At 40.7% G+C, this 24,959-nt stretch overlaps 1 protein-coding gene across 1 annotated transcript in view; it reads left to right on the top strand.

Moving 5' to 3' along the window:
• C5H12orf40 (chromosome 5 C12orf40 homolog) overlaps nucleotides 1–18,831 on the top strand; it is a 28,413-nt gene extending 9,582 nt beyond the window's left edge. The window contains exons 3-14 of the mRNA XM_041123931.1: nucleotides 2,386–2,425; nucleotides 4,526–4,661; nucleotides 5,549–5,681; nucleotides 6,178–6,244; nucleotides 8,028–8,228; nucleotides 11,466–11,572; nucleotides 14,159–14,691; nucleotides 14,929–15,001; nucleotides 15,683–15,743; nucleotides 16,320–16,386; nucleotides 17,484–17,578; nucleotides 18,208–18,831. Coding sequence (XP_040979865.1) covers nucleotides 4,559–4,661; nucleotides 5,549–5,681; nucleotides 6,178–6,244; nucleotides 8,028–8,228; nucleotides 11,466–11,572; nucleotides 14,159–14,691; nucleotides 14,929–15,001; nucleotides 15,683–15,743; nucleotides 16,320–16,386; nucleotides 17,484–17,578; nucleotides 18,208–18,831 — 2,064 coding nt within the window. The 5' untranslated portion in view covers nucleotides 2,386–2,425; nucleotides 4,526–4,558. The remainder of the gene's footprint in view (nucleotides 1–2,385; nucleotides 2,426–4,525; nucleotides 4,662–5,548; nucleotides 5,682–6,177; nucleotides 6,245–8,027; nucleotides 8,229–11,465; nucleotides 11,573–14,158; nucleotides 14,692–14,928; nucleotides 15,002–15,682; nucleotides 15,744–16,319; nucleotides 16,387–17,483; nucleotides 17,579–18,207) is intronic.
• The last annotated feature ends 6,128 nt before the right edge of the window (nucleotides 18,832–24,959 follow it).

Below are 24,959 nucleotides of genomic sequence, written 5' to 3'. Positions count from 1 at the left end.
TCCCCCATTGCCCCTAAAATACCTGAGGAAGAGCAGGATGGGGAGGAAGGTGCTTCTCTCTTGCCCTAAAAATTATGGTGATTGTAGCAGTGACAAGCTAGGCCTGAAAGACAAAACAACAACAGCTGTGTACCACACTCCAATAACTGTGGATTTGATTCACTTGGGATAGCAAGAGCCTTGTGATTCTCTTGCAAAAGGGCAATGGCTTCTGGCAGCAGCCTGTATGGAAATGCCAGTGGTAGAGGAAGGGTGGCAGCAACAAGAGCATTGCCTCCTCCCCATTAGCCTGCCCCGCTTGGCTTTCTGCGTCCTCCTTTTGCTGTCTGTCCCTGTACCACCCTCTCCCCCTTCCCTGCCAGCGCTGGGCACCCTGGTGGCATGGAGACCAGCTGCCCTGGCCCTCCCAGGGAGGAGGAGGCCCTGCAGGGAGGTGGCAAACCATCCCTGTGGTGACCATTGCCCCCCCCCCTCCATCCCCAGCACCACACACAGCAACCCTCCCTCCTTCTTCAGCAGCAGAAAATGAACTGGGTTGGTGGCAGCCGGTGAGTGAAACTCTTCAAAGGGTGCCAGAAATGGCTCCATGCTGAGCCAGTGTCCCCTCACAGACCAGGCGCAGCCATGGTGCTTGTGACAGCCCCCCAGTGTCCCCTCGCAGGCTGGGCACGGCCATGGTGGGTGTGACGGCCATGGTGGGTGTGACATCCCTGGTGTCCCCTCACAGACCAGGCACAGCCATGGTGCGTGTGGCAGCCCCAGTGTCTCTTGACAGACCAGTAGTGCCACGGTGTGTGTAGCAGCCCTGGTGTCCCCTCACAGACCAGCAGGCCATGGTGTGTGTGACAGCCCCCATGTCCCCTCCTGAGCCAGACTGTGTGAGGAGACGCAGGTGCCTTCCCACACCAGGCAGGGTGGCTCGCGTTTGGGCCTAATATCTCTCTGCAGACTGGGGCTGGGTGAGGGTCTCCTGCCTCGGCCTTTCCTCATGCCCTCGTGAATGGCAGTGATTACCACTTGGGGAGAAAGATGTATAGTTAACTGAGGTTCACTGAAATAGTAAAATAATCACCAACTGAGTTGTAATGTTAAAAAAAAAAGGATGATATTCAGTTTCTTTAGGTGCTGTGCCATCTGCCTGTCTACTAGAAATTTAAACCCCACAGATTTTGTCAGCCATTTGAAAGCAGCTTTACTAAACACAGCTTTATAATCATCCTAATTCTATGCAGAATCAAACTAAAAGAATGCCATATCCATCTGGAAGTCTTCCCAGCAAAATGAGGTTTCTGAAAGTTGCCTATGTGAAGCAGGGAAAGGGAGAGCTTCAGTTTAAAAAAAAAATAAAAATATCCAACACTAACTTTGTTCTAAACACCTGTCTATCCTACTATTCTGTCTGGAAGAAAAAGCAGTGTGTAGGAGTATTGCACTCACTTAGCAAATAGCAATCACCCTGCTGCTTTCTGCTGCTGTTAATTATCTGTCAGGATTCCTCGCCTGAGTCTGGGATTTGCATTTTAGCTGTCAGGAAAACTATCCATTACGGGGGCTTCTACCCACTGCTAGGGTAAATGTTACGTGCATATGTTTAGAAAGTGTGTTCTAACTTTCAGCACAATAAAAAAAAAAAAAAAAGAAAAAGAAAAAAAAGTAATTCCAAGGGGATACTCCATATTTCTAACTCCCCTAAAAATGTCCTAATCTTACTGACCCAAGGATTGCAGCCATGCTCACCCTGCTCACAGCAGTGACCCAGAGCTCCAATTTTATGCACCATGTCCTGTAGGCAATTCATTTAAGACTATGTTTAACAAGTGAGATATGTAGTTTAAGGTGTAGCTGTCTCCTATATTGCACAAACAACAGCAGATCGATAAAACTTGTAGTGACAATCTATTTTTCTTACCTTTTTTACAAAATGTTCACAATATTCTGTAAAGTCCCAAAAGGTAGAAACTTGTACTGTGCTCCTTTGTTTTCTTTGCTAATATGGTTTTATAACTATGTTGCAGCATGACAAAGAAAATTAGGAGAAATTAATATATTGACAAAGATTTCTTATAATGTTTTAAGAAATTAAGAATTGATTAAATGCTGCGTTGCAGGTCAAATACCTAAAAGCTTTTCCTTCAGAATGTTCAATGTATTTGGTAGCCCTAAGACAGAATGTGGTCCTATCCTTACCTGAGTAAACCAGAATCAGTCAAAGGAACTTCAACAGAGATATGTTGACTTTACTACCTGAAGGTTTGATCCATTATAACATAACATAACATAACATTTGTGTCCTAAATTCTCAATACTGTTGATGAGAAAGAAATTCAAGCCATGACTCAAGATTATACTTTTACAATTAAAAAAATAATTACTTGCCTCTTTCAGGAGCAGAATCATATTAAAGCAGGAAAGAAGAAAGCAAAAGGTAAACAGTTCTAGCCATCTTGGATTTTATATTGTTACATAAATGCTTTAATTGATTCACTTAGGAAAAACTTTCAAAGCATTTGGAGTGAGACTCCAATAACTAGCATGACAGTTGTAATGTATTTGCCTGACTGCATGTAACTTTTAGGGCAGAAGTCTTTAGGTTTACTACACTGAATTCCAGCAGGAAGAGGAGGGAGTAGGAGAAGGCATGAATGAATGAATGTGCCCAATTTAAGTTTTACTGAATTACTTCTGTTACTATATTTTGTTGGTATGTGCTGACACATGGGATTGCTTGAAGCCTTACAGTGATAACCACGTGGTCAGCTAGCCTAACACACATATACACAGCTATTTTTCTGGGCTACATAAAAGAATGTTAGGCTCATTGAAGTACTTTATTCTGGCATTTGCAAAAGTAGGCCAACTTATTTGTATTTTGAATCTGAAAGTGAAATAATAGAATCAAATTTATCCATGGCATAGCAGAAGACATTTCAAACAGGAAAGAAAGAAAACAGTAAGAGAAAATAGTTATAACCATAGTAAGAGAAGTCAGCAGCAGGGAAAAAAGAGACAGTACAGGGAAGCTCCACCACCAAAGCTAGTACCCTACAATGCGCAGAGCAGATGCATTGGCATATAGAGGAGGAGGAAAAACAGACTGACAGTATGGAGACAATCTCTGAAATGAAAACCTTTGCCTAAGGGAATGTGGGAGCACTGAGCAGCTTGTTGTCTCCCTTGCCTTTCCAGTCTCCTGCAGGCTTGTGAGTTCTCAAAATACCTGTTTTCTCAGGGGTTTATTGGTCTAAGCCACATAATTTACATTACAACTAAGTAATTTGCTTCAGTGGAGGAGAGAAAACAGGAAAGGATCCAAGATAGGATTGTGTTTAGTAATTTAGTACTAAATTACTAAATAGCTAAACACAGTGGTAATTTTGTAATTGCTATTACACATTTAATAGTAATTTAGTAATTTAGAGGTGATGGGAAGAAAATAGCTGGGACACTGAAGTGACATGGATACATTTTGGGAGTGTGGACTCCAAAGCAATATGAATTTTGAAGTATTAATTAGTACACAAGCTGAATTTACTTTACTGCTGATACTCTTCTTAACTGACGAACAGGTATTTTCCATAGATGATAACATCCTAGAAAGCTAAAGATTGTGATATAATAAATTATACGGGAAAATAGTTACCCACGAACATGTTGGGTATATTAGTTACATATAACCTGCAGTCATGAGAGGAATTACATTTCAGAAGAAAAGCCAATGCTATTTTGTGTTTTGGCATTGCCTTCAGTTTTCAATATCCTTCTTGTGGTTAAAATAAAGAAATCATACTGGTTTTATTTATTCATCTGCTGTGCTTGATGCTAATAATTTTAGGACAATTATTAATAGTCTCCTACAAAATGGAGATTTTTGTTTCCTAAATTTTCCAGAATTATCTGCCTGATATACTGGAAGTGTCAGTCATATCTCTTCTTACTCCTTGCATCAAAAAGCCTTTCTGAAGTCCCAGTCTTAGAGATTTTTCTTCTTTACTTTTTTCTCTCTTTTTTTTTTTTTTTTTTTGTCACAAGACTATTTTCTATGTTGAGAAAGACAAATTTGGAGAACAGTAAACTCTTTGTGTCATTATAGATGGCTGTGTGTATTTAATCTTGGTGATTTACTTGCCTACTAGTTTATAAGCTGCCTAAAAAGCCTGAGTTTTAAATTTTTTAAGGACTTTTTCCTTGCAGCATTTTGGTATGTCTTTTATTTTAAAGAAATATTTTTAATGATCATAGGCAAAGTTTGAGGCATGAGTGTTTAAGGACTAAGTTTTTGGCATCAAGAGAACAGTGATTTATTTTGACTATAAGCAAATTATACTTGCAGTCCTTTTCAAGGCAATAAAAATAAACTAAATAACAGTAGACAGGGTGTGAGAATTCAGAGAGATTTAATCATGTGTTTTTATTATTAGGAATTGTTTACTAAGTCTTGCATGCTAATTTCAAAAGAATTATATACGCTGCTAACGTGTTGTTGAAGCTTCTGTCAAAAACTTATTCTCTCTTTTAAAAAATTTAGGAATTCTTTGAGAAGAAGAAACTTAAATCAAAGATGAAGCTTGTGGGAGTATCATCTCCTAAAAGTTCAGCAGTCAGTTTAGATCTCCTCAATCTATATGTTGTTAACCAGATATCAACCAAAAAAGACAACACCGGTGAGTTTAGTGTAACAGTGTTCTGACTTCACAGTTAACAGAATCAGTTATCCTTAACTATTACTGCTATTATTTTAGTTCTTGTTCTTCCACTTATAACTTAATGCTCAAATAAGTGTTACTTTATTTTTAAAATAAAAAATTGTAAGTAAATACAAAAATTATGATTGAATAAAAAGTCAGGACATAAGAGGAATCAAGTAACCTTGCCTACTGCCTACTTCACCTTTAAAGCCTTCTACACTTATGCACCCTCCTCATTCCGTTCATTAATTTTACCCTACATCCATTTCTTTTACCCTTTGCCATTGAATGGGTCCATTTGTATTCCACTTCCTCTTTCATAGCTTTTGGGCGGCATTTGGAATAGTCTGTAAGTTCTACCCAGAGTATCTTTCTTAAAATCCATCATTAAGCTCCTAAAAAAACATCTTTACAACTTGAGTTCCAACTCTTTACACGCAGATGTGGGGCTTAGGGACATGGTTTAGTGATGCACTTGGCAGTGTTAGGTTAACAGTTGGACTCAATGATCTTAAAGGTCTTTTCCAACCTAAAAGATTCTATGATTCTATGATACTTATCCTCTGTGACATATTCATAAACCAGATTGTGGAGAATTTGTTGTCCTATGCTCAGGAAGATTAGAAGGTGACTGAGGAGGGCAACAGAGCCTGTCTCCACACAGCAGCTGACCATAGATAATTTTATACTATAATGCCATTTAGAATAGAGCTCTTGCATTGCTAGTAACAAAAGAAGCAAAACATGTGGCTTTAAATGTATTAAGAAACCTAAAACAACAGCTTTTGTACTCTAATGAAAATTCAGGAAGCTCAAAACTTTCTCCAAGCTCAGCGCTGACATTCCAAATACTTTCATTGCAGAGAACATGAGGAAGCCAGTCCACATTGATATCACTGAAGATGTAAAAATACCTGTTAGGAGGCACAACATTGAGCTTCCTGTGTCACCACTACGTACACAACATAGGTCAAACTTAGATGACATCCAGAACAGGTACTTGTATAAAGTAGGCAGTAGTTAAGCTATAATGAAGTTCTGAAAAAGTTATTTCATGATGGTCTTATATTTGGGGTATTAAGTAAACATAAATATATGATTATAAGGTGAAGAAGTTTCACAGTCACTCCTGGCATTCCAGTGATACTATGAGAGAGTAAATAAATGTATTCTAAATAAAAAACTGTACATGAAGCTGAAAGATTTAAAAAAAAAAGTTTCTTTACTCATGTCAGGTACATACACTAAGTTTATCTCACAGAGCAAGGTATTCAAACAGCATTTTCCACTTACACTGTTTTCCTATCCAACTTCAGACACTCTAAAGTGACTGCCTCACACACTGGCTGCTCATAACTGCTTAAGAATCAGGCCTTTTTAGGATGTGTGGAAAAATATTCTTAAATTATTTTGAAATTAATACTCAGAATGTTTTTGATCTTACAGATCTTATATCTTGTATTTCATAGGCTGTTTTTATTCATTTTACAAGGTTACAAAAGCAAGTATTGGACAGCAGAAGGCAGCATCTCTCGGAGAAAGTAAAATACCAGCATAATGTAAGTAAGTTTATTGTTCTCACTGATGTAAAGCTAAAAATGTGCAGCAATGACTGTATTTTTAAGTGATTTTTCAAAGACTGACCAAATCTCATGGATACTGAAACATGTGAAGTCTTCCTCTTTAAGGCTATATTGATATGTTATTTGCCAATCATATTTTATATTTGTTCATGCTATTTCTTACATATTTCTTGAAAAGCTCACCTTGTTTTAGGCATTTTCTAAAATACTTAAGAATATCTGTGCTCTAAGCTAGTCACAAAGGACAGAGATTATGGGAAAGAGACTGAGGCCAACAGCAGGTATATTAAAAACAATATGCAGAAATGTGAAATGATGAAATGTGAGACGCATAGACAAAAGTGAGTCTTTAGAGGAACTTAAGTACAAGTCTCAGTGGATACAATTGGGAAGTTCATACACTCACTGAGGTTGTAGTGAAAAACATTCTCTAGATGGAATTTAGGCTTTTTTTTAATGACCCATTCCACTGTTGCGTAAAAACCCAACTAAACAACAACAACAACAAAAAGTTAGTAAATCTGTTAGAAGACAGTTAGTTTACGTTACTCAGACTTGCTTGATAATATAGCTCCACTGACTCCGGCTGTTTGTATTAGATAGGACTCTGAGGAAAAGATGCTTGCACAGTATTGTTCTGTATGTTCTTGGCCCATTCATGTTGCCAAAGTATGTTTTCCTAGAGTGAGAGAGACAGATGTTTTTCTAGTGTTAGAAGTTTTTTTTTTTTGAGTCAGGAAGAATTACTTCGTATGAGTGAAAAGTTTAGCTGTCTAATGTGTTTTAGCCAAGATCATGTGAGCTGCCACTACTTTCTTGGATATTGCATTAAGTCAGCCTTCCCTTACGACTCTTTTTCTTGTGTTTCTTGAAGACAGAGAGGACATATTTCAGATTTAGTGTGGCCAGAAATAATGGATCAAAATGATAGCTAAGTTTCTCTTCAACCTCCACTTGTATGGACAGATTTACATCAGTTCGTCAAAACACATGATAATGCAGTATTGCACATCCAGAAAACTAATTTAATGTATGGATCAAAAAATAAAGTCTAAGGCCTGTATGTTGCAAAGAACTGTTTTTAAAATCTTTGTAAGTTGAAGTATATCCAATTTAAGTAATTAAGATGTATTCACTTTATTAAACAGAAAGAGGTGCTATACAATTCATAATTTTCAGCTTTCTGGAAACTTACAGTTTTGTGGTACGAAGATTTTGTGCAATTAATGTACAAGACTTTTGTACTCCATTAGTAGTTTGTGCTGCTTTCGCTCGATAAGCTGGATTACAGGCATTACTTCCATGTAGCTATGGATACAGTGACATTTCATGAGCTTTGCCTTCAAATTTCTCCTTGTGTTCTGATCTGCTTGATATAGCATTGTTAGTATCACAACATGCTGGAGTTCTCTGCTCAATGGAGTAAAATATTCTTCATTTTACTACTTAAGAACCAAGTCAGCAGATCATTTACCTACACATCTAAAGCTAAAAATGTATTTATACCCATCTTTCCTCAGGATAACATTTGTGTGCATGCTTCAACTTAAGTAGGTACTTATGTGTTTCCCTGAAATAAGCCCTTATTACCCTATGTTTTTCATGAAAAAATCATATCAGAATACATGAAAATTTTCTCTTGCATGTGGTATATGTGCAGAGATGTAAAAGATATAGAAAGGTTTGATTACTTTGAACTTTATGCTTACAACAAAACAGTTTTAGATAAATAAATGTTTCTTTGCTGTATTTTGTCTAGTTATCACATGTAACAGAATTAATGTATGCTGACTCTAGTATGGAACATGAAGACAACATAGCAAGAGCTTTTAGTGCCTGTCCTTTGTCTTCTTCTGTTTTTTGGTCCTCTAACTGTACACAATTTTCGGAAGAAAATTTCAACACAAACCTAATGGGCAACACTTGGGAACAGACCTATGAAGAGAAGCTGCAAAACCAGGTCATTTCCACAGAATTATTTTAAACTAACTTTCATTTATTTGGGGTGTAGAATTAGTGTAATAGTAAAGACAATTATGATCAACATTTCTTGTAGGCTGGCAAGGAATATTCCATATATACAAATATATTTGTTTAATTGCTATGAAATATGTTTAACTTGAGCTTTTGTTCACTGAGCTCTTAGTATCACTGATACCTGCAGAAAGAGAGTTAGTCACATACCACTGGCTTTCTTTTGTGTCTTGTTTGTAAAGTTGGTTAAAGAAAGCTTAAATGTATTAGTTATAAATACAGCTTTCTTAAATGTATAATTAGTATAACTGGGTATTGCATGATCCCAGGTGATCACTGTGACCTAATTTGTAATGATGCAGTGTCTCAGTGAGAAACACAGTTCTTACAGTATTCTCAATGCTCTTAAAGGGATTGAGAAAAGCCTGCTGTTTAATTCAAGTTAAGTTTAAGAAATGATTGAAAGTTATTTGTTCTGATGCATGTTACTATTTTTTTCTTTTTGTTCACTTTGAGGTTCTTAAAAGAATCATCCTTAGAAAAGTAAGAGCAAATATAATATGCTTTATTTTTAGAAAAGATATTATTTATTGAAAATAATAAACCAAATTCTATATGTATCACCAGTGGTATTTTAAAGTCTTGAGGTAAGTGAGGAAGGAGTACTTCAGGGCTTCAGAAGGGCAGATGTTGCATTGTTCATGGAAGGAGTAGGCAGAAACCCACAGGAAACTGACCTAAAGGGCAAAGGAGCCCAAGAAAGGTGTTTTCAAAACACAAGGACAGTCCACCTCAATGTGCAAGAGAATGAGTAGGTCCTGGAGGCCAGTTTGGCTAAATCAGGGAACTCTTGACAGAGCTCAAATGCAAAAAGGAAGTGTGGAGGGAAGGATGGGCAGGCCAGGAAGAATACAGAAGCATCCCCTGAGCTTGGAGGGGTGGCATTAGGATGGTCAGAACTGAAACTCACAAGGGATGAGAAGGGCAGCAAGGAGGACTTCTATAGGTATGTCATCAGCAAAAGGAAACCAAGGAAAATGCTGTCCACTGCTAGATAGAGTTGAGACCTAGTGACAAAGGACATGGAGAAGTCTGAGGCACTCGAGACCTACTTTTCTTCAGGCTTTTCTGACAAGGTCTGCTCTTTGGCACATCTTCAAGCTCAGTAGAGAGTTTTGGGGAGACTGGTACAAAACAGTAGTGAAGGAACAAGTTAGGGAATCCTTAGTAACCTGGACATAAAGAAATACATGGGACTGGACAGGGTGCATCCAAGTATATTGAGGGAGTTGGATGACATAGAATCATAGCATCAAAGAATCATTTAGGTTGGAAAAGACCTTTAAGACCATTGAGTCCAACCGTCAACCATGGCCACTAAACCATGGCCTGAAGTGCCTTGTCTACGCACTTTTAGAATACCTCCAGGGATGGTGACTCAACCCCTTCCCTGGGCAGCCTGTTCCAATGCCTGACAACCCTTTCAGTAAAGTAATTTCTCCTAAGACATCACTGCAGGGCAGATGTCTATCATCTTCGAAAGACTGTGGTGATCAGCTCCTCAGCTTTCTATGGTGAAAGCTTCTCAGTGACAAGAAATAGACAAATGTTAAGCCCATCTGCAAAAACAGCGTGATCTGGGGGAATATCATCTTGTCTTTGTCCCTGAAAGGATTATGAAGCTAGGCCTCCCAGAGGCAATTCCATGGTACATGAAGAACAAGAAGGTGACTGGGAACAGCCATCATAGATTTACCAAGGCCATACCATGCCTGATGAACCTGATTGCCTTCTGTGATGAAATTACTAGCTCTATGAATACGGGAGAGCAGCAGATATTATTTACCTTAACTTTAGGAAGGCTTTTGACAAGGTTTTCCATGGGATCCTAGTAGCCAAAGTGGGGAGGTATGAACCAGATGAGTGGACAATAAGATGGGTAAAAAACTGGCTGTTACCATCATGCTCAAAGTAGTTGTCTGTCAGCTAAAGTCTAATTGGCAACAGGTCAGTAATAGCAGGGATCTCCAGACATTAATTCCAAGTCAGGTACCTCTTCATTAGAGAGTTGGACAATGGGACAGAATGCACCCTCAGCACCTCAATAGGTTCATGAATGACACCAAATTGGCAGAGTGATCATTACAGTAGCAGGTCTGCTACTCAGAGGGATCTTGACAAGCAGAAGGTCACCGGGAACTTCATAGGGTTTAACACAGAGAAATACAAAGCCCTGCACCTTGGGAGAAATAATGCCACACACCAATGCAGGTGGGGACCAACTGAGTAGGCAGCAATTTTGCAGAGAAGGACCTGAGGGTGCTGGTGGACAACAAGTTGTACATGAGTCAGCAGTGTGCCCTTGTAGCAGCAAAGGCCAACTGCGTAGAGGGCTGTATAAGAAAGAGCATACCCAGCAGTCAAAGGCAAGGGATTATTTCCCTCTGCGCAGCGTATGTGAGAACACATCTGAAATACTGTGTCCAGGTTTGGGACACCCTGTATAAGAGAGAGATCAACAAACTGTAGCAAGACCAATGAAGGGCCACAAAAATTGTTAGGAGGTTGCAGCACATGATGGATGTGGAGAGACTGAACGAAGAGGGTTTTCATAGCCTGGGAAAGAGAAGGCTATGGGGGTGTGGGGTGAACTAACTGCTGTCTTCCACAGTCTAAACAGTTGCAGACAGGACAGAGCCAGAGGTACATAGTGAAATGGCAAGAAGTTGCAAGTTTCAACAACGGAAATTCTGTTCATACAGGAAAAATATATTGTCACAAAAGTAGCTAAGCACCAGAAGAGGCCATCCAAACAGTTTGTGGAATCTCAGTCCTGAACAATCTGGTATAAGCTTGAAGGTGGCCCTGCTTTGAGCAGGTTGGACTAGATACCTCTTGAGGTCCCTTGCAGACAACAGCTTTCTATAATTATGTGATCTTCAGTGGAACAGTCAGCTTGTTACAGTCTATCAAGCTTGTTCATACTATGGGAGGATAGGGTGCTAAAAGGACATTTTACATATTAACAGTGATATGCAAATTCGGAAAAGTGTGAGTTACACAGAATTCAGGATGTAAGGAGGTTTGGGCTTCTACTGTAAAGATAAACAGAAGTAAAAATAGTGGGAAAACATGTATATTGTTTGCAAGCCCAACTTTAAAGTTTTAAACACTGTAACTGTTATATATATTCAGAGTTTGACAGCTGCCTCTGTTTTCTCAGCCAGAAAATAGTTCTGATCAAGACCCTTGGATTACAAAACCTCCAAGCCAGTGTATTTTCAGGAAGTCTGGTACAGTGCCTCAGGAACTTTGTAAGCCATTGCGTAGGTAGGCAGTGATTTTACCTTAAAGAGAGAAATAACAATCAAGTTTAAGTAAGAAAAATACTAAGATAATATGAAGCTTATTGCTACTTGATTTTTCATTGATTTTTGGTGCTTTTCAAATATAAATTGGAATTAAATGGAAAGACCGAACGTACCAAGATATTTAAATTTGTTGAAAGGCAGAAAAATGTGAATTTTAGGTAGGCACTTGGAGCCATGATCTATTTTTCGCAACATCACAAACATGATGGTGTTACTGAATTCACCCTGCCTGAGAAGCATAGATTTACTAAGAGGCTGCAGGGAGGGTAGCTGCCCCAGCTTTCATTAGTTCTGGTCACTGTTGGAAGTGCTTTTCTGATGACCTTGATGCTGTAGCAATTGAGCAACTTCACCTACATTGTTTACATTTGGGATTCCAGGAACAAAGCATTTTCTTTCCTTCTCTTTCATATGTTCGTATGTGATCCTACTATAGCGCTTTTTTTTTTTTTTTTTAAGAATTGGTTCAGTAATACTTTTATGAGAATATACATTTTCTTTTTAAAAGAATGGATAGAAAACTAGAATATATTTCTTTTTGTAAGCACTGATTAAAAATCTTTTTAATCACAGAGGGTTTAGGGCCAGACTCATTTATACTGAACATTTTATTTCAATTTCTTTCCAGTGGCTCTTCACTTGGATCTAGAGGTCTTAACGGGCTAATCTTCATATATTTTTTTTATTCTGTAAGTCTGCCATCTGGTTGAAAGTTCCTGTCAGTCTCTAGCTTTGGCTGGATAGAGCCATAAAAAGGCCATATATTATTTTGCTGTTCCTGAAACACCTACAGCCTTTTTGCCTGGGAAGTCAAGTGACTGATAAGCTCACTGACCACATGATAACTAGATGAACACATCAGTTTCCAGTCTTAGCCACCTTAACTTTCCCTTTCTCTCTTCTAGCTTCGCCCGGCTTTCTCCAGCAAAACCTAAAATGAGGATAACATTCACCTTGCTGTATATCTTGACGAATTCCCAATGAATAGCTTTACATTAAAGCCCTACATAAGGTTATCTCGCCTACATCTCCTCTTTCATTTCTCCACAGGCCCTCAGGCCTGCACTCATCTGCTTATGGCACCTCCCTTAGTCCTCTGCCCATTCATGGCTCACTAACATCTCCTTTCCAACTGTTCTTCAAATCCATTTCTTTCTATCATCCTTGTTTTGTTTTCACCCATTGTAGCCATAAATTCTCAGACCTCAAGAGCTGGCAGTTCTCCTGGGAAGGGAGTTTCTTTTGCTGTACGTGAAAAGTAGAGTATAAACTTATACAATTGTTTAATGTAATTGTAACACATTGATGAGGTAATCGATGTGCATATATCTGAGAGCTGTGGTGCCTCAAGATCATTAAATATTAACTAAAAATTTTAGATGTCTTATTTCCTCATCTACTACTAACTTTTATTTATCGTTACAAAATGTTCAGCTGGAGTGAAGAAGAAGCTTCTGAATTGCTTCACAAAATGGTTTTACCTTCCTCATGTAGATCTATCCAGGTTTCTTGAGAAACAAACTCCAGTGTGTTTAGCCTTTTAAAACTGTTCTGGCGAGCTTTCTCTAAGTAGAGGACACTACTTTCTCATTTAACTTCTCTAGGCTCTTTATCCAGTTCCAGGTATTTGCTAATCAAAACATTATAGAATTTTTCTCCAGTAAGAGCTTTCTGTACTACATTTCAGTTTTCAAGTTCCATTGATAGAATTGCTCAAAAGTTTTTAAAGAAAGGGCATTTTTTTGAATAGCTGCCTTTTCGCCAATTGTCTGTGCTTCAAAAGCCTCTCAACTTGTTGCTCAGATTTTCTGAAAGGTCAGTCAGCAGATCAAGCCTAGAAAAAAGCAGTGAAAATGTTAGATTAAGAGCCAAGTAAGTGAAAACATGATAGCTTTCATGCTAAGGATGCTAGCATGATAGCATCTTCAAAACCACTACTATCAGAAGTGGGGTAGGGAAGTATGGGCAAAAGAAAATGTCTGATGGGCCTCCTGACAGTGAAATAGAAAAATTCTGTGCTGAATTAGGATTAATGAACCCAAGAACAAATGGAAGTCACTTGCTAAAAGACCAGGAATTAAGGAGTACACAGAGCTGCTTATGGGCTTATAGGAGAGAACTCGAAGAACAAACTATTTTTGTGAAGGAAGAAGCCATTTACCTCTTTTTCTTTTTTTTTCCCCCAAAGTGGCCGTCTTTGGTCAGCTGGTGGAGCAGCAGTGACATACTGTGGCTGATTTTATAAATCACAGTTCCCTACTCAGGGATGTGCTCCATGTCTTGGTATGTTTGGAGACATCATGAAACAGAACTCCTTTTAAATCAACCTTACTATAGAGTGGAAATAAAATACAGAACACTTTTTTCAGTTGAAGTAATGTACATTTGGGACAAAAGCAAGCGTAATGAGCAGTAAAGTCTTCGAGATTTTTATCACCAAGTTATCATAATTTGTTGTTTTAGCAGTTAGTATTTTGCTTATTTATGTACTGAGCAAACTATTTTTTCTTTTCTACCCCCCTTCCACCTCATCCTCCATCCCCAGGCTAGACTATATGAATTCTGCCAGGAAATATCCAGTGATAATGACCAGTAAGGAATCAGAAAACAGTGAAGGAATGAAAGAACCATTGTTTGATGTTGTGAAAGAAACTGCAGAACTGAAATCTCCCAAAGATGGACGTGATTTTTCCTTTCTGGCACTGTTTGAATATGAGAGCCAACTAACCCATAATAATCCTTCCACAAAGCATTTTAATCCTGTTGTTAACCAAAGCAGTACTGCCATTTTTTTCATTGATCCTGATGATAGAAATCAAATGACCAACAGAAATTATCCTTATTATAGTAGAGAGGATTATTCTGCAATGAATGCAAAAAAAAGTTCTGTAGATAGACACCTTGAAGGCATTTTCACGGCTCCAGAACAGGTTTTACTTAAAAGTAACAATGCCTCAAGTGCAAGCTACAAGAAAACCAGTGAACTTCATAAAACCCACCTGCAGGACTGTCATGAGGGGCAGCACTACTTCATACCTTCTGAAAAGAAAGAAGAAACAGCAAACCTTGAAAAAATCGGTGCGTGACATTTTAAGAACATATATTCTGGTTTTTATTCTCCTTTTAAAGACATGTGGTTTTATAACCAGAGATATATCTGCCCTGACCAAAAACATATCATGAATCTTCAGAATGCAGTAATTTAATTTTAAATCCAATTATTTAAATTAGTTTTAAAAATTGACAGAAGCATTTGTTTTCAAATTGCATTTATGCTATTGCATTTTAAAGTCAAGGTTTCCTTTTTTATTCTAGAGACATTTGTTTATCACCATGATCAGCAGATTAATTTAAAGGAGAATGTGCAGAACTATTCAAGAAAAAAAAGGTGAGTGCTGTAGAAATTATCAATCCATTAACTACTGATAACTGTAGAGACCTTGCTGAATTCGAGAAATCCTGCTGATTGGTAGGACATGAAGGCAAAATTCTAAACAGTATTACTGAGGTCTGATGTTTTCCCAGTGAAAACAGTAGTGAATAAACTTATGCATGGGTAAGCCCTTTATACCATTGTTCATCTGTCTATAATAAGTACAGAGAAAGACTGCTTCATGGGACAGTTTTGAGTCCCTGAATTTAAGCTGTTGCTCTGACTTGCCCTCTAAAAGACCCTGTCTCCTTCCACTGACTACAGAGGAAGTTAGTGTCTGGGCTAAAGTTAGCATATATAAGTAAGTGCCCCATGTTTTACAAAAGATGGTTTTATCAAAGGGTCCAATCCATGGCACCTTCCATTTTACAAAGCAGCACTATCTTCTGTCATCTCTCATATTACATTTTGCATTTCAACAGAAGTAAATTTTGTGAAAAACAGATTCTTGGTGTAAAATCTCAAGTTCAGAAATAAGTTCAATGATCTCAATAGTGGGAAGCATTTCATGGTTACTGAAGACAAAATAAAAATTGAAGACAAAGAAGTCACCAGTAATGACTTTAATTTGGAAAGAAAATAAAAGTACAGGAGAGGAAATCACTTACCAGAGAACTCTGTGTTTGCATCCCTCAGTGATGAGGAGTCTGCACAAGAATCAGCCTGGAGACAGAACCAGCTCTTTGGATTTGAAGAGGTAACTTTTTAAAGAGACATATTTTTTTTGTCAAACCTACTGTTTGCACCATTCATTCGAGGTGTAGAAGGAATGTCCACAACATTTAGAAACTGAATTTAGCTTCACTTAATTAACTTCTGTGGAAGCTTCTTTTCCATCATGGTTTATAGAAGGAATTCAGAAAGAGCAGCTTCTAGTTAAGTGGTTCAGTTAGATAGCCCTTTCAGGGCCATAATTTACATGGTTTGATTCACACCTAAGCTGATGCCTGAAATAAATACATTTTGTAAGTAAGTTACCCATTAACCCTTAGGATCAGATTCTGGAGGCAGTGCCCAGACATTGTATGCAGGACACTTCAGTATTTTAAAGGGGCTTTATGCCAGTATACATATAAGGAATCTTTTAGATATTTTGCCCGTAGAAGTCACCCAGGTACATACAGTATTGCTCAGGGGTTTTGTACCTCTTAAAATAATTTGCGGTACAGTGCAGTGACTCCTTTATGTAATACAGAAACTGAATGTTCCTCATGTAACCTGAGGTGCTGATCCAGCTGAATCCTCACTATTAACACTTAATTATTTTTAAAAGTTCACAACAGCACAAGAGAAAGAGTATAAGTTTGGAGTGAATTCCAATCTTCACGAGATGGAGAAGGGTTAGTACCATTTATACCTTATTAATTAAAAAATCAGATTTTTCTCTACATGTGAAACTGAAACAATTACTTTTAAAGCCAGGGAGAAGTGTTTTGATCTTTTTAGGATGTTACATTTGATGAGGGCTTGTATTTTTGATTCATGCAGCGCTGTATAAAGACTAGCATTACCAGGTAGCTAAGAACTATCTGTGTTTGCTTTACGTTGAAGAGGTAAATTCAGGTTAACTTCTCTCTGGTGAGTATTACACACATATTTTTCATTATCCCATTTCCTCCAAAGTTGTCCCCTAAACTGAAAAGCCAGGTCTGAAAGTAGGGGTAACTGCTGAAAGAAAAAAAAAAAAAATCCATGAGAGAGATCAAGAGTATTAATCTGAACACCACAACTCAAGTTTACTAACATCACCATATAGTAAAACTGCCAAGTAAATGCCAGTCAGTTTTTTTCTTTCTATTCCTGCAGCCCTCAGCTGATTGGAAAAAAACCTTGGACCTGTTTTCTGTATTAATTAATATCTTCATTAGATTTTTGACATGTGCCATTTTACTGGTCCAGTCTTTACTAATCTTTATTCTCTTCCACTAGACTATATGCTGTCATTCCACATGTGGACAGAGGGGAGTCAGCAGGGAGATCCCATGTCCTTTTTGCTCCCTCAGTAGCTGTAGTGGTCAGCTGTGCTGGCTGCATTTCAGAGCAGAAGATCTCACTAGGACCTCCAAGAGAAAAAACATGTAACTTGTATGGCAGCCAATATGTCCAAGGGGTTTGCTGCGTTCTCTCCCTGCCCTTGCTCTACAGAGTCCTTCGTCCTTTTGGGTAGCACAGTTCTGCTGCAGTTCTGGTGCAGGCTGCTGATGAACAGCATAGCTGAAGCTTTGGGGCACCCATTTCACACTTCCTGTTAAGATGTGTTGTCCTGAGAGGAAAAGAATTGGCTATTGCCAAGAACTAGATTGACCTTGCTAACAATTTATTCTTTAAAAAGTATCTTAAAAGTGCACCAGAAGTAGTAATGTTTAGTTCTGTATGCTGTACTTGAGAGCTGGATGTTTGGGGAATTTTTGGTGAGTAAGCTTTCTTTCCTTTTCATCTCCTTTTTCAGATGTGGAGTCCTCACTCAGCAGTCAGTCCCCCTCCTACTCTCCAAGGCAGACAGAGAGCTGTTTCAGCTCTAGTCCTGACACAGTGGGTACTGCCCCTTTATAGGTTTGCAGGGGTTCATTTGAATGATATCTGTATGCCTGAGTGCCTCTAAGGGTGGATGTAGCTGGAATCTTATTTATGGTTTTGTTTTGTACAAGGCAACTTCATGCATGAGGAAGACAAGAATTGTTGAGCTGTAAATTTTCCTAAGTAGTTTCACAGACATGTGGTCTGGTCTCTTGATAACACAGGCCTTGTAGAATTACAGTAACATGACTGTGGGGAGGTGCTAAGCAAGATTCTGCGCTCTTTGTTGATGTATAGCTGCCTTACATTACATGCCTGTAAGGCAGGAGGATTTGACACACTGTGTGTTTTTCAGCCATTCTTGAACACAAAAATGCCACAATGTAATAATATAAATTTTGTGTGAGAGTAAAGGTCCACCTTACTCACCTTCTCTTCAACAAAGGCCAGGAGTGCACCCTTGGAGAAAGAATGAAAAAAAACCCCAAACAACCAAAACCAGACAGTTCTGGCCTTTCTGTTTATTTCATTAACTTAGTTATTAGCTAGTCATTAACTTAGTCCTTAGTTATTGAACTGTTTAAACAGTTGTATTCACACAAATCTGTTTAAACAGTTGCTTTCACACAATTCTGTTCAAACAGTCTGAAGAAGAAGACACAGTCAAAAAGGAGGAATATCTGAATGAACAGTCCTTGAAGATCAACGACGCCAGCCTGGTCTCGGCCTCCGCAAGCACAGAGTCCCCCAGGACCTCTCACACCAGAACCATGCCTCTCCAGCCCAGCAGTATTTTGACTAGAGACGAAGCAAACCATCTTCGGGAGAAAGACTCTATTTTATGTGCCACAGAGGAGGAAAATAAAAACCGCACCGCCCCATCTGAGGGCAGCTCATTACACCCAGCCCTTGAAAGACAGCGTGTCACTCTCAGTGCCAGGTGTGAAGTTTGGTCGCAGACCGAGAGCTCTGTAACAGAAGTAGAGAAAGTGGATGTTGCCACCCAGTGTGGCTCCATGCAGGTGTGCAGCTGTGGGAGCTCCCTCCCCTCTGCCCGCAGCCCAGGGGGGGTCCCTCCGCCCAGCACCGCAGGCACCGCTGGAGGGCACAAAATGCCAGCACATGAGGTGCTGCAGCCTGCGGGCACGGGCAGCGCAGCAGGAATAGCGGCGTTTTCTTCTGAAGCCGAGTATCTGAGTTTGGCTGGCAGAAGGACTCTAGAGGTGCTGAACTACGTTGATATAATGAAGGAGGGAGATAAGCAGTGACCAGCTAGAATGGCACGTAAGGAATACAGAAGTTTTGTCCCGTTCTCAGTGCATTTCATTTAACTGGCATATTTTGATTTTTCTAGTCTGGTTAGACAAAATGGGTTTTGGCTGTTTGTTTGCCTTAAATTATCGTTAACTATGGACTTCTATCTACCTACTGCTATCTCTAACTATGGATTTGCATAGATCTCCAACTGTTAACATAGGATTTTACAATAGCCTAGTAAATATAAACCTTAGGAATTGGTTGGCTTTTCCACCATATATCCATAGGATTCTGTAGTTTGGGATTGACTTTGCTTCTCTTGAAGGTAATGGAAAGATTGTTTCACTTCAAAACATATTTGATGTGGCTCTTAGTTCAGAACTATTGTCTGATTCTTATCCATTTTAACAGGCAAACTAGCCTTTGCCATATGTTTGTACTAAATACAAAAATGGGAAACAACAGAAAATGTACATCTGCACACATAGAATAGAATGTAATTTAAGAAGAACTAATTTATTAATTTTCACCAAAAAATATGCTTAATTTTCTTCCCATAGGAGATCTATTGATTCATTCTCTGGCTGTTAATACTGACAAATCTTTCATGTTTCTGTATTTTGCCTCCAGATTGAAAATCTGAAATGCTTTCCTCTTCATTTCAGTATCTGTATGAAGCTATAAATCACAACAAATAAAAGTTTCTGATAATATTGTTTCTAAGTTATATTCTTTCCTTCTAAAAAAGTTCCTAGTAAAGGGGAGACTCACTCTGTTACTGACATCTTCTACTTATATATCCATACACTTTTACTTACATATATATCTGTCTATATATCTATCTTATATATGTGTGTGTGTGTGTATACACTGGCATTAGCCAGCTGGCTGTGTGCAGGGATCCTGTTCTTTACAAACAGGGATTGGACAAAAGCTATGCTGGAGACTACTCCTTAAACAGTGCAGGAGATTTGCTTTTGTAAGGTTAATATGTTGTGCTTTCTCCCTTGGAGACAGCTGTTAAAAGATTCACTGCCCTTTTTCCCACCAGGTTGGTTTCTTTTATTCCTACATTTTTTAATAAAAAGTTTTGTGGATGAAGGGCTGTGTGTCACCGAGCCCTGAGGAGACTTGTCACCATTCTTTGTCTCTGTTCTTATCATCAAAGTATTGGCTGTGTTTCCTGCCAGCTTTTATTTTTGAAGCTAAAAGAGGCATTTTTAAAAGAAGGTCTACATTGCTCAACAGTTTGCAGGTTTATGGCTATGCCATTTTGAAATTAGTGTCTCAGAAATTTCAGTGGACTTTTCTGTACTTGGAAGAAAATAGCATTGTCTTTTATATATATAAATTGCATACATGGGAAGTGGTTTGCAGAGCCAGACTTCTGAAATGTGTAACTATCATTTAGCCAATTCACTGCCCACTTCCTAAGGCTTGACATAAGCGGATTTTCTTTTTTAGGTTCTCTCAGTTTATTGTCAAAGTGAGCTCTCTAACCATTTTTTTTATCTGAAACTGCAATGTTCATCTTCACAGGAACTATAATTTATTTGAATAACAGCTACGGTTTGCTGAAAGCTCACCCATTACCGGTGGTTTGTAAGGCACAGTTGTTCGCTCATTGTTACGAAGCCTGTTCAGATTGTGCCACGCCAGCAGCCGCCCGTGCTGGCCTGAATTCGGACATCTCTAAGGCGTGCATTTTCCCAGCAATCCCATGCCTGGTATGTACCTGTCAGCCTTTCCAGTGGTGCGTCTCCAGCTTCACCACCCTTTCCATGGCCAATGCCACTCTAACTCGCTTGGTCTGCCGGCCTCCTGCAATATGCTGTGGCAGAGGCCAGTGAATGGAATGTTACAGCTAAAAGCTCCAGCTTTATACTTTAGATTTGAGGGTTTTTATTAGACTGGCAGATGTAAAATTGCCACATGGCCAGAGAGCTCTCTGGTGGCTGTGCTTAGAGAGATGCTGGAGTGACCCAATGTGGGGTAAACTGCCATTAACTTGCAATGGAAATCATACTCCTAATTTCTGCGAGAGTGGCACCATTGCTGGGACTTTTACATTTTGTTTTGGTTTACAGTGAAGCGAGCTACCCAAGTTCAGGCAGTTACTCCTGATCCACAGTGCTAGCCGCTGAGTGGCACTGATTGCCAGTCTGCTTCTGTGAACCTATGGGACAAAGAGTGCAGGTCAGAACTGGGAAAGAGAGCTGGTTGCACTGTACGGACATATGTGTGTAGAGGTTTCAAGTGAAGCAATACATCTTTATTAAGTTATCTCTCATATCTCTCATAATTTAGAGCCTTTCAGTGGATATAGCTTATTTTCACTTCAGTCACTAACATAGCAGTTTTCAAAATTTGTCTGGTTCCAGCCTAGATTGCACCATTTCCCAGTAAGGGCTGAAATTACGCAGCTCAGTGCCAGACACACATTTCCTGTCTGGCTGTACATGAGAGTTGCATACATGTCTCTAATGCAGTAATTCATCACCTGGGATATGTCAATCACCGTAGATAATCCTGTTCTAAAGCCTTTGGATGAGAGTGTATAAAATCCAATTACCTTATGATTTTTACCTGTAATTGCAAAGCAATCAGAAGAAAGAAAACTATCTTTGTAGTGGTATGTGTGCTGGCAATGAAGACAAATACGGCAGCGTGCTCTTTTTAGCCACTAGAGAAGTATTTACATTACTATTATTGCATTAGAAGAGAATCATGCTTTCTCCTTATCTCAGCACCAGTCTCCCCCTCTGCTCAGGTGCTTTCTTTCACCTGATTTTTCATGACTTTTGGGAAGAGCTGAGTTTGGTTTAAGAGGAATCTCCTCTCTCTCAGAGGTAGCCTCAAATCATGCATTCTTCAGCTGATACTTCATCAGCCGACGTTATTAATCCACCGACATTTGTAACCTACAGTAATGACCGTCATCCCACTATACACATCCAGGTACCACCAGCTTTCTGTGAGGCAATGGTGCAGCCAGAGATGCTCCTTTCTCATCCGTGTTAATCTTCCTGGCAGTGTGCTAAGCCTCTGGGGAGGTCACAGAAATGTATATGTTTTTAACTGTGTTTAGTAAGCATCAATTTTAAGTTGAGTTTTTTTAGGGAAAAGGACAGAAGGGTACCTGTAATTAAGCAAAACCTGGGAGCATTGATTTAACAGTGGCACTTGAATGCTTCCAAATACAGATGGAAGGAAAGACTCTCTCACTGAAAATGTTACCCTAAGCTTCAATCAGAAGCAGTTTTAATGTGCAGCTGGTAACCTTTCTTCCTATAAAATCAGCTCTAATTACAGTAACCTGCAAGGTAAGGTTTTCTGGGCAAGCACCAACAGAAGTTTTGTTTTATTAATGGGGCAGTTTGTTGCTGGATGTTATTATGCCAAGAGCTTCCACAAACTTTGTAGAAAACCTTATTTCATTTTCATGAAGGATTATCATCGTGCGAATGAGAAGCTTAAGTCTTCATACAAGTGATTATTTCTCAGGTGGAAACTGTTGGTGAATTGGCTTTTTAAAGGGTTTTAGCAGACAGCAGATTCAGGAAGGAGGAGGTTTCCTGGAAAAAATACTCTATTCTCTGCATCCAACGCCTCACCTGTCCCCACAGAAGTGAGTGGACCTTTCTGCAATGTCTTCTTCAGCCTCTTCTCACTGACGGCCCCTGATGGGTTAACGCTGACAGTCCCAGTTACCCAAATCACAGCTTGCTTCTCCAGGGCTGGTGATATCAAACTCCAACAAGGTCTAATAACTCTCTGAGCTGAATACTAAATGCTCGCCCTCTCACCTCACCACACTGCTGTAAATTCACACCCTGCACCTTGATGGTGCTCGCTCTGGGTGCTGCAGCTCTCTGGATGTGAAAGCCAACAGACATCAGCTCGCAGCGAGCTCCCGTGCAGCACGCAGACGGCTGCAGAGGCTGCTGATACACCGGCTCTGTGTGAGGTGATGGGGAATCTTGGGCTGAAAGACAGAGGGGTGGAGAGTCAGTGAAGATAAGGCGGGAGGCTGCAAGAGGGTCGTTCTTTTTTTTAATAGAGCTGAGATAAAACATTTCCAAATCAACTGTTTGTGCACGCTTGCAGAGAGAGGGCCGTGATTTACTGCCTCCGTGTCACGCTCAGCACACAGGGGCTGGCCCGGCCAAAGGACCCAGAGCTGTGGACAATCATAGGACAAGCCAATACATCATATTGCAGACGATTTACTCTGTTCCCCGGGCTGGAGTAAGTCTCAGGAAACACGAGGTCTGCTGCGCTCCCTGCAAACAGATGAATTTTCAGAGAACCCCAGACCAGCTGAAGCTGGCGGGGATCGCTGAGCTTGCCCAGTCCCAGCCCTGCTCGGAGCGGGGCCAGCCGGAGCAGGATGCACCGGGCCACGGCCAGCTGCTATCACCAGACACCAGGCTGGGGATGGGGGGATAAACCATGCCAGGTAGGCGACCCCAGGGAAGCTGTGCCTGCTCACAGCAGCTGCTGCAGGCGGAGGCAGCCGCTGCCTGCAGCGGTTTCCTCCCTGTGCTGTGAGCAAGGCAGGATCCTGGGGCTGGAGAAGGGGAGCTGTAGGCACGCGAGGAACGAAGCTGGGTGCTGCCGTCCTGCTCTGCCGCCACCTCCTCGGAACACTTCTCCTGCCTCCGCTCACCCACGTTTCCCTGCAGCAATGAAGAGCAGAGGCACTTCACCCTGACACCAGCTCGACCCCGAGCTAACCGCAGCGGCAGTGCCTTGGCCGTGGTAGCCCTGCAGCTGTGCCTCGGGGCTTGGCTAAAAACGGGCACCCATCGCTCTCCCACTAGGAACCTGGGGGGGTCCCCGATGCCCTCAGTGTCTCCCTGTGAATCCCACCCACCATAATGAAACTTGACATACAGAGATAACATAAAATAACTTATCTCAGCTGGTACCGGGCTGGGGCTGGCAGTCATCAGCCACCCAGCTTACAAAAACTTTGCTTGCTCTTGATTTTTTCCATCATTTTTAGCAGTCCATGAGAGGAGAGCGGCAGGGACACCAGCACCAGCCCCAACTTAGCTGCAATACTGCACGGTGCAGCCGTCTCTCTCGCTGCCCCCCAGCCAGCCTGGGGGCTCTGGGTACCCTGAACATCAGGGAGAGCACAGGGAAGCCACGGAGCATGAGACTGGCTCTGACTGCAGTCACATCTTGTGACAGTCCAGTAACAGGGCACACTGTCATATCAGACATCCTGGACAAAACGAAGGAGCTCATCGGGAGCAGTCAGACGGGGTTTGATGCCATCAAGCCATGGAAAGATTAAAACGAGCACCAATTTCACAGCGAGGCTTATTCTGAAGCACCACTTCCAGTGGGGACCAGGCCACGACTGCCACTTTGGGGGTGGAGAAGTCATCTCACGATTGCAGGACGGCACATTACGTGACTGCCGACAACCTCCCCTTTCGCAACTACAGCGACGTTAAGTAACACTGAGTGAAGGATTCAGGCCGACAACCTGAACACAGAATTTGGTGACAGCTGGCTGGGGACGTGGGGTCTCACCAGCCTCAGCTGTGGAAACAGCTTTGAGAAAAAGGAAAGGCTGCAGGGGTGGGAATGCAAATGTCACAGCACTGTCCAAGGGGACCGGTGAGATGTGTAAGACAGGTCAGGTAGGACAGCATTAGTCCTGAGCATTGTAATGCAAACCCTGATACAATTTTGGAGAACAGGACTAAAACACAGGTCAGCTGCGCTACAGCAGCCTGTTCACCACCCACACTTCATGTTTTGCCAGGTGGAGTCTGAACCAGCCCAGTCCATGCCCCTCACTGGGGTTTCTGGGCGTGCTGGAAGCCTGTGTCACCCTGCTGGGGTGCTGCTGGCCCCTCTTGCGCTCCAGGAGCTTCACTGTGCTCCTCTCTCAGGGCACCCCCAGCCACTGTGGGAGCTGGGGAAGGGCTTGGCACGGGGTGCCTGGCGGGGACCTCTTCCTTAGCAGACTGGAGGACCCTTTCATCAGGTATCTGGGGGTGATGATGACCTACACCAGTAACACAAAATCGGGGAGATGGTGAGGAGCAACACTGACAGAGGCTACAAGCAAATGATCAGCAATTGGGTCCATTTAAACAAAATGCACCCAAATGTCCTC

Source organism: Aquila chrysaetos, chromosome 5 (assembly GCF_900496995.4).
Source record: "Aquila chrysaetos chrysaetos chromosome 5, bAquChr1.4, whole genome shotgun sequence".
In the NCBI taxonomy this organism is placed as follows: Eukaryota; Metazoa; Chordata; class Aves; order Accipitriformes; family Accipitridae; genus Aquila; species Aquila chrysaetos.
This window is presented reverse-complemented; position numbering and strand designations above follow the sequence as displayed.